Here is a 10628-nt window from a genome sequence, read left to right as displayed (position 1 = left end):
TTGAGACGGCGGAGTTGACTTGAGGGCAAGGAGCCAAACTGTTGATGTAGTATACATCATTAATGTTCTCCCCCCGCATGAGAGGCGCCCCCGTTTTGAGATCCTTCACAAAAAAATGAAAAGGAAAGAATTCAACAGAAACATGGTTAGTACGACAGAGTTTTGCAACAGAAATACGATTTTTGCGCAATTTGGGAACGCAAAGAATGTCAGGTAAAGCTAATTTACGAGTAGAAGTATGAATATTAGCAGAACCAGTATGAGAAATAGAGAGATTTGTACCATCATCGAGAAGGATTTCATCTGGTCCTCCATATTCCGAGACGGAATGGAGGGATGATGGAGATGATGTTAAGTGATGGGAGGCACCGCTAATCCATGGTTTGGATGTGGTGGTCGGATGAGACCCGGAGGAGACCGTGTTGGCAACAGGACCTGTAGGGGCTGAACTGAGAGTTATGTTGTTGTCTTTTAGAAACTTTGCAAGTTTTCTACACTCGCTCGTGTCATGACCCGGAATAGAACATAACTGACAAAACAAATTGGATTTGTTGTTGCGAGTGGAGGAGCCCGCTGGATAGTTGGAGGACATGTTTCCCTTTAATTGAGAGCTTCCTTGAAACCGAGAGTTTCTGTTAGAGGAGTCCGAGAAGGATCGGGATTGCGAACGACCCGACTGCCTTTGGGAAAAATTGGCGGTCGCTATTAGGGTAGGAGCAGTAATTTCGGCTTCTTTGAGAGACCGTTCAAAGTCAACTTGCTTATCAAAAAGCTCCGGGTATGTAATCGGGTTTTCCCGAGCCTTGAGGGCTGCGGTGATCGGGGTATATTCATCACCAAGTTGGCTAAGGATATGAACCATGAGATCTTCATCGTCTACCGGATTCTGAACAAGCGCGAGCTCATCGGCTATGGAGCGCATTTCGTTCAGAAAATCAGAGATGGATCTGCTTCCTTTCGGGTTTCTTGCAAGTTTTGATTTCAAGGATATGATTCTTGATCGGGACTTACTAGCATAGCTAGACGTGAGACGGTCCCATGCCTCCTTTGCGGTGGATGTCGAGGCGATAGTCGGCTGAATGGTGTCAATGCAAGAACCAAGAATAGCACTAAACACGATTTGATCTTGACGATACCAGATTGCGTAATCTGGGTTTGGTTTGGTAGTACCTCCGTTGGTTAGGATTTTTGGTGGTGGGGCAATATTTCCGGTGATGAAATCGTCGAGCTCGAGTCCAGTGAGAGTGGACTGAACTAGCGTACGCCATACCGGGAAGTTCGTGGTTGAAAGCTTAGTAGGGAAGTGGGTTGCGGCTGTAAGATGAATAACAGTTTTTTGGTTTGCCATAGAGATGGTAGGGATAAAGATGACAAGCAAAAAAAATGATAAGGAGAAATAATGTATTGGATCGTGAGTTTACTCGTTAGAGTTTGGAAGGGCTCTGATTACCATAACAGGTTTGAAAGTAATTGGGTTTGAATTACATTATCTTGAGATTTACATACATAATATATAGGAGAGTACAACTCAATTACAGGAGATAAACTAGAAGTTTCCATAAGACTCTACAACAACCTTTACTAGGTTTTAAACATTTGAATTTAAATGTATTTGCCACCATTATTTATTTATTGTATTTGTCATGATAGAGGTGTCAATATCAATGGGTTGGGTTGGATTTAGGTGATGTGTTAGAATGAGTTTGGGTCAGGATGAGTTTTAAAAATAGAGGGTTAGGCTGTGTATAGGTCAAGATGGGTAAAGTTAACTCATCTTGACTCAAGTAAGGTTAAAATACAACGGTTTTAAAAACCTCTATAAAAATTAATAAAAAAATAATACTTGATGTATAAATAAAAAACGAAAAAAGTAAAAACACTAAATTCTTTTCCCTATCGTTCTTGTTCGTTAAAAAAACTTGGTTTTTCTCAGCTCAGGTTCGTTTTTTCCGGTTCGTTTACGATTTTTTTCATTTCGGTCGGTTTCAGTTTCGGTTCAATGTTTTCGGTTTCGATTTATCGGTTTTGTGGGTTTTGTTGGAAATAGAATTGATGGAGCTTGTTTAATTAGTCCATTTTAACCGTAAACAAACCCATGATAACCCATAACCAAAAGTCACTAGCATTTTCCCAACCATCCACCTTGCAAAATTCTTTTAATCAATCCTAACTCATTTCAATTTTAAAGGTTATTCAAATTGACCTAAAACAACCCATTTGGATTTGTTTTGCCATCACTGCTCACAACTAACGAAATATTTATCATCACTCTCAACTTTCAACTTATTTTTTTTTGGCATACCCAGATTATCGGGGCACTAATTAACTTCATTAGTATTATTTCTTTCTTGGCATATCGTGTACAAATAAAGCTCATTCTTAAAACTTAAAAATATAAAATAAGAAAAAACTTTACTCCAAACTATTTCTTCAAACTTTGTGTATGATTAATTAAGGCACTACAAAAAAAAGTGGCTTTTAGCGGCGACAAAAGTCGTCGCTAAAGACCCCTAAAATCGCCGCTAAAAGTGTGGCCGGAATCCGATTTGCCAGCTCCGGTGGGCTTTTAGCGACGACTTTGTTGCCGCTAAAAGCACGTCCACTACAAAAAAGTGGCTTTTAGCGACGACTTTGTCGCCGCTATTGCACTAACTGTCGTCGCTAATACTTGCTTTCGCGCGTTTTTTTTTCTTTCGGCATTCCCAGATTTTTGAAGCTACTACAAATATATTCAATTTTTTTCCAAATACAAACCGCACCCAATGGATGTATATATATATAAACATTTTGTTTAATTCAAACATAGAAGAAACAATAAAGCATACCACATACACTTTGTTTCAAGTAAAATATATAAAACAAAAAACTAACTAGTCCATATCTCGTCCGTATCAACTTTGTTTCCTTTATTTGATGCCTCTTTCGAATCCGTGAATTGTGAGATTTGTGGATGCGCTATAAATCTCGGGTCTTGAAACATGAATTTGATCCTACAAAATAAGGTATGCACTATAAGTTAAAACAAAACTACATATTATCAATACACTTAACACAAATGTCAGTTTAGAAAATGAGAGAACGAGTTTGACATGAACAGAATCGTTAACACAAATGTTAGTTTATAAAACAATGAGCATACAAGTAAGAGTGGTAGGGTGTAAACGAGCCGAGCCGAGCCCAACTAGACTCAAGATCGGCTCATTTTGACTTTCGAGCTCGGTTCATTTCGATCTCTTTTTCTAAAGCTAGAGCTCGGCTCGTGAGTCGTTTTTTCCAGCTCAGGCTCGGCTCTTTACTATTTATTAATCAATTTATACACGTTTTTAATTACTTTTATATACTTGAAAAATAAAACTTAAACGAGCCTAAACTCGGTTCAAGCTTGTGAACACCCCTAGCTTCAAGTACCTAATTATGGTTTGATATAATTATTCTTAACACCATAATTCGGTTCGACTCATGCTCGTTCCTGGTTAACTCGTCAAACATTTATTCGTTTTTATTCTTTAAGCTATATATAATTATTAAAAGTGAAATAGCAACTATATATTAGTTTTGAATTAAGTTGAAATTCACCTGAAATAACAGAATCAAAGAAGTCATCATCTTCGGCCAACTCGGTTCCTGATTTACCCTTCCATTTTTGCAAGTGAGAGACGATCTCGGGATCGATATAGACTCCAATGGCTGTGAACTTTCTTGTAGTGGCAGCAGCCAACCTGAGTTACCTTAGACCCAATGCGCCACATCTCACATCTATCCATCATCCTACGTATCATAAAGCACTTTATTAATCTTTTCACTGAGGTTAAACACAAAGATTACAATTTACAATGTACCATATCATTGACCTTTCTACCCTTATGCAAAGAAAATGAGCTACTAAGAGCTGCAAAACAACATTTCATAAGCTTCTTGTGTGGCAATATTATTTTACTACCTGTTACCAGTAAGAAAATATTTTAACTAGACAACATCACACATACCTTTATGGCTAATAACACACATTTCAACCAGTAAGCAAAAACTTTATGGCCAATAACACACACTTCAACCATGCCATCATACCACATGAAAACTTCTCACTGACGCTGAACAAACACATGAAAGGCGCACATCAGTATTGAAAGATTATAAGTTATTGATCTTAGAATTAATCCGCCATAACTAATTACTTTTAGTTCCATTATATATTTAGGTCTTGGAATATATTTAGGTTCTGCCCAGCAGAAAAAAGTTGCAGTTTGCAGCTGAATACAAGTGCAAAACTTGCATAATTATGTTCTCGTCTAGCAGCGTTTATTTGTTTTTACTAAAATTGGGTTTCGGTTTAAGGGTTTTGTCGAGTATTTACCCAAACCCAACCTGAGAACTATTATAGCCAGACCGAACCAAAACAAAACATGGAATTGTAAGGCCGGTCGGGGTTCGGATTATTTACGGTCGGTTTTGTCTGGTTTTCGGTCGGGCCTAAACAAGCTAACCTCTGATAGATAGTTAGATACACACAAACACCCATACACTCATTCAGAAACCCTAGGCTACAAGATATTCCAATTCCAAGTCCCTAATTCAAAATATGATAAAATCCCTAGTATAAAATATTAACATAATAGCACAAAAATTACCAAATTCGTCAAATTGCACAAGATTAGGTGATGGTGCGGCGGTGTAAAATACTCCGGTGTGGTGGTGGTGCGGCGGTGTCTCTTGAAACCGATGGTGTTTTGAAGAACTTCGGCGGCGGTGGTGGTTGAAGAGAGCCCTTGCAGGTGTTGGCGGCAACATGGTGATGTCGTCGTCGTCGTGGTGCTCCGGCTGTGATTGTGGTGAGAGAGGATAAGGAAAAGTGAGATCCGGTGGAGGGAAATAGCCCGCCGAGAGAATAAAACCTTGGATCTCCCTCTTATCAACGGCCAGGGTTACCGCACCCATGTGAAAACGGATCAAAGGAGCTTGTCGCCGCTAATGCACACTTTTCTTATATATAGTCTTATTTGGATCATGCAAGTTGTAACTATGGGATGACTTTAAACGTACGTGCTAATTCTGCCTCGTGACGAAATTACGTAAAAACTACTCTTTAACAATATAGCGTTATATACTTTTTAATAATATAAGTATAAATATATAGAAAAAAACAATTATTTCACATCCTTTTTTCTCTAAAAGGGAAGGCCGCCAGACGTATAAGAATGGCGGGCAAGACCATCAGCCTGGTAAAAGAGACCGTTCAAAGAGAGGCACGTGATGTTATTAAGAGATAATATCACCATGCTATATTGTATATCTCCTCTATATATATGTGTATATATACACATAAACTTGTAGTACTCATAACAAATTAATCACGTACACTTTATGTCTTTATTAACTTCTACGAAAAAAACCTTTGAATATGTCAAAAAGCAAGATTCTTGTTGTGGGTGGCACGGGCTACATTGGCAAGAGGATCGTCAAGGCCAGTCTCTCTCAAGGCCACCCGACCTATGTCCTTATGCGTCGAGAGATTGGTTTCGATATTGACAAGCTTCAAATGTTGTTGTCGTTTAAGGAACAAGGAGCTCGGTTGGTTGAGGGTTCGTTTTCTGATCACCAGAGTCTCGTGGATGCGGTTAAGCAAGTTGATGTGGTGATATGCACCTTGTCTGGGGTTCAGTTTCGGTCACATAATATTCTACTTCAACTTAAGCTTGTTGATGCCATCAAAGAAGTTGGAAACATCATAGGTCCAAAATAAATATTTACGTAATTGGTTTCTTGAAACAGCGGTTCGTGCATTCAGAGTTCAGGACAGACCCTTCACGAATGGGACACTCACTTGAATATGGTAAGGAGACTTTTGTGGACAAGATGGTTATACGAAAAGCCATAGAAGATGCTAAAATTCCATATACTTACATTTCCGCAAACTGCTTAGGGGGTTATGTTGTTGGCAACCTTTCCCAGCCTGGCTCCCTTGTGCCACCAAGGAACCGAGTGTCTATTTATGGCGATGGGAATCAAAAGGGTATGGTACAATATTATCATATATTGGTTCTGAAATGAATGCAGCTATATATTATATTTAATATTTTATTTTATTTAAAACTTGTGTAGTTGTTTTCATGGATGAGGACGATGTTGCAACATATACAGTCAAGTCCATAGATGATTCTCGTACGTTGAACAAGACGTTGTATCTTCGGCCACACAAGAACATTCTTACGCACAACGAGTTGATTGAGAAATGGGAGAAACTTACCAATCAAACATTCGAAAAAGTGCACATATCTACTAAAGATTTCCTTGCTTCCATGGAAGGTGTGCATCTAATTAAGCGATTTTTTAACGAAGCTACAAACTAGAAATCAACAATTTTTGGCTTAATGTTTTTGTGTTTATATATATGTTTACAGAGGTGGGTGACCAAGTTGCTAAAGCAGGACTTGTACGTATCTACCACATTTACTATGAAGGTTGTTCGATGAACTTTAAAATTGGCAAAGAGGGAGAAGAAGCTTCTGAGCTCTATCCAGAGGTCCGATACACTAGTGTTGATGAGTATTTGCGTCGATATCTCTAATTCATGCCACGCTATTACATTGCTATTTAAAGTTTTAAACGTGGTATTTTATTTAATATATACAAGTGTGTGTACCCGCTATTGTTCATTTGGAAAGGTTAATAAGCATACTATCTCTTAATGTAATAAACTTACTTGTTTGAATGGTAGGTATCAAAACTTGCATTATATTGACAACCTTTTTTGTTTATATAGTACTTATAAAAACCCGTGAAGACTAATAATTGGTAATGTTAAATTAAGCTAGTTAATTGAAGAGGTAGGTCCCAGCAGAGCCCAGTTGGACCCGCATGACTCACCTTGAAGAGAGACGTCTGCGCAGAAACCAACTGGATCCGCATGACCCACCATGCTCAGAGACGTGACGTCCTTACGCGCAGTACGCAAGCTGTTCCCGCAGGAAATGCCTCCCAATGGTGAAGTACTCCGCCTGTTCCGGCAGCTGCGGATACAAGCCATCAGGGAAGGCCACCCGCGCAGCAAGGCTACACGCACAAGGCACTTAGCTCTCAATAATTCAGTTGTCACCTGAAGGAATGAGCAAAGCCGGGAACAATCCCGCACAAAGGCGGGAGGGGGAATACTCCCGCCCAAATAAGCCAGTCCGTACGATACGGGAAGATCTTTTGTACTGTACCTGACGAGGTATGGGCAAAAGATCTGACCAAAGATACGACAGCTCATTGACAACAGTATGGCGAGCAGCATGCTCTTGTACTGTATGTCACTATTAGCCGCTGCCTACTCACCAACTCCTGTCATACCACGTGCATAGCCGGCAGTTGGTGGAAAGGGAATAGTACACAGCAGGCCTGGTCACTGTCAGCCGCTGCCTACCCACCAACTACCAGCATGGCACGTGCGTAGGCCACAGTTGGTAGAACAGGAATACTATTCAGCCGGCTATACCTTCTTGGAAACCTACCTTCGGCTATAAATACCCCAAATGGTATGATCATCTCATCTTATCATATACAATCTTGTATCTTACATATTATACCTGATATCTGCTCTAGCAATCTCTTAATATATACTTATATTCAAGAGCAATCTAGTCTGATTCTCACGCCGGAGGGTGGTCACAAGGAGGAACCCCCCCTTCTCAGTGACGAGCTCACGGTGTCTGTTTTGCAGATTATCAGAAGAACCATCTTTGCCGGGTCTAACCCCTCGTGGGAAACATTTATTTAACCCCCAGATTATCCGTAATCTGCCCGGGGTCCATTAGTGTTTCTTCATTAGCGCCATCCGTGCATAAAAGCTAGAACTTCATTTCTTTTCAGTTTTTCAAACTTCTGGAAAGATGGTTAAAGAAACTCCGGTAACCACAACCCCAGCTACTGGGGGGGAAACCGGCGACTACACAGTTTTTACGAACACTACCCCGGTTACCCAAGCCGGGGCAAGTGCAGTAAATTTTACGAACACTACCCCAGTTACCCAAGCTGGGGCAAGTGCAGTAAATAATCGCTCACTGGGATTCACCGATACCCGGTTAGAGAAAGAACGAACGAGGCTCCCCCACCAAACACTCGATGAAATTAAAGTGTGGGCGGAAGCACGTCAAAAAGAATTCCAAGCTGAGTTGGATGAACGCTTACGTTTACTCCAACAGGCTGATGAATTTGTATACTTTGACGATGATTCGGAGGAATCCGATAGTGACGCAAACCCTCGTCATAAGGCGAAAAGGAAGCGTAAGGAAACGGACTCCCAACCGAGAAGGCATTTTGGAGAAACCATCAAACCAAAAAACGCGGGCGGAAACCCACGTGACTTCTCCAAAACATTCAGACCAACTGTGGCAAATGCGGGAACGTCCAAATTTGCAAGGGACATTGCGGAAGCAATCGCCCCGAAAAGTGCCAAACAGATGTCCAACATCGGCACTTACGATGGTATATCTGATCCAGACGATCATTTAAACAGATTCATAGCGGGGGCAACCGTCAGTAATTGGACGGAACCTACGTGGTGTTACATGTTCCAAATGACGCTTGTTGGGCCAGCTAGAGCGTGGTTCGATCGTCTACCGGTCAACCACATCTACGACTGGGCAGACTTCCAACAGAAGTTTAGCCAACACTTCAGCCAACAAAGAAAGTATACCGAAGAGCAATGGACAATCCTCAAATGCATTCGAGAGGAAGATGAATCTTTGCCAAACTTCATCACTCGCTTCAACTCAAAGAAGCTAAGTCTGGGTAATATCAGCGAAGATCTTGTTCGCGCTGCTTTCATCCAGGGCGCGAACGATCCAGAGCTCATCCGCACCTTAACGTGTAAAGATGGCATGCCATCCACATGGGATGCCATCATGACAGCAGCAAAACGCTTTGCGGAAACGGAGAAGCAACTGGGTAGAGATCTCCCCCAGAGCACAAACCTCTACACCCAGAAAACAAGAGAAGACAACGTCCTTACCGCCCGACTAAACAAAAAGCGGAGGCTAGGCATTTGGCAGTCAAGGGTAAACTTTGACACCTCATCCGGCTTGCAACATCGGTTAGGCGGAAGGGATAACGTACAGTCAAACCAGAACTCCAGATGGACGCCACTCACAAAAAGCGTCACCGAGATATTCGCCACTGAGGAGCTCCCATGGCCAAAGGCTCCAATAATCCGACATCGTCACAATGCTGATCGGAGCAAATACTGTGACTTTCACAGGACAAAAGGCCACAACACTGAAGAATGCACAGACGTAAAGGAAATGGTCGAAGCATTTGTCAGAGATGGGACGCTCGCGCACCTCGTGGCGCAATGAACGCTGAGCAGGCTGATGCGTGCAGAACCCCAGTTGGGGAAAACACGAATAAAATTGCAGCTTCAATGTTGGAGACTACATACTGCGTAAACAACGAGATCCCGAACCAGGTGCATATCGGCTCGATGGCACTCCCATCCCAACAACATGGAAGGGAGCTCAATTACACAGTTTGCATGTAGATCAATTCCAAATTTGTAAAGAAAAGGCCCAGAGCCACTTCTAATGGAAATGATTCTCCTTAGAACATCGACGCTGATGATTTTACATTTATACTTATGAACTTTCCACACGGATATGCCGGTCTTCACCGCATACATAAGTGTGAAAGAAGTCGTTGCGTGGGGAAGGCGGCAAAACCCGCATAAACCCAAAAAACAGCAAACCTTCACGCAGGTCAGTTAAGGGTAAAGTTCAGTCATCCCACTAAATGAAAGTGCCGGTCTATCCGCACGAATCATGAGAGGAAACTGAACACTAACCTATTAACAACCGCGCGTTGAACGGTTAATTTATTCAAAACTGATGCCGGTTCTCACCGCATAATTACGTGGAAAGTCGTTGCGTGGGGAAGGCGGCAAAGCCCGCATAAACCCAAAAAACGGCAAACCTTCACGCAGGTCAGTCATAGGTAAACTTTGGCCATCCAACTAAATGAAAGTGCCGGTCCTAACCGCACAAATCATGAGAGGAAACCGAACCTATTGACAACCGCGCGTCGAACGGTTAACTTATTCAAAATACTTAAGAAAATTTCTAACAGAAGGATGAGGAAAACCTCCACGCAGGTTAGATGTAGGTAAAGTTTAGCCATCCTACTAAGTGCAAGTGACGGTCCTACCCGCACAATCACGAAAGAGGAATCAAAACTTCAACCTATTATCTACCACGTTCAAAGGTTAACTTATCCTAAATACTTAGAAATTTCTAAAAAGATAAGGAAAACCTCCACGTAGGTCAGATATAGGTAAAAGTTTAGCCATCCTAAGTGCAAGTGACGGTCTTACCCGCACAATCACGAAGGAGGAAGCAAAACTTCAACCTATTATCTACCACGTTCAACGGTTAACTTATTCTAAACACTTGGAAAATTGCTAATTTAAACTAAAGTATGCATGAGCAAGTCATATAACGTTTATAAAGCAAGGAATCCAGTGAAAGTAGCGGTCTTACCCGCACAAAGATTTATATTTCATAATATTCATTACAAGAATGGCCGGGTAACTACCCGCCTACAAGAATATAAATCTATACAAGCTAAACCTATCCTAACGGTGGGAAGGGATCTTCAGGATC

General features: G+C 41.4%; 1 protein-coding gene across 1 annotated transcript; it reads left to right on the top strand.

The window, feature by feature from the left end:
• The first annotated feature begins 5102 nt into the window (after positions 1–5102).
• LOC143562749 (isoflavone reductase homolog) lies at positions 5103–6602 on the top strand. Its single transcript, XM_077050472.1, has 4 exons — positions 5103–5726; positions 5768–6010; positions 6100–6303; positions 6399–6602. Exons 1-4 carry the CDS (start codon positions 5399–5401, stop codon positions 6563–6565), a joined length of 942 nt encoding a protein of 313 aa, XP_076906587.1. The 5' UTR covers positions 5103–5398; the 3' UTR covers positions 6566–6602.
• The last annotated feature ends 4026 nt before the right edge of the window (positions 6603–10628 follow it).

This window comes from Bidens hawaiensis, unplaced genomic scaffold, assembly GCF_021521415.1.
Source record: "Bidens hawaiensis isolate Kalapana, Puna unplaced genomic scaffold, B.hawaiensis_p1.1 tig00001179_1, whole genome shotgun sequence".
In the NCBI taxonomy this organism is placed as follows: Eukaryota; Viridiplantae; Streptophyta; class Magnoliopsida; order Asterales; family Asteraceae; genus Bidens; species Bidens hawaiensis.
This window is presented reverse-complemented; position numbering and strand designations above follow the sequence as displayed.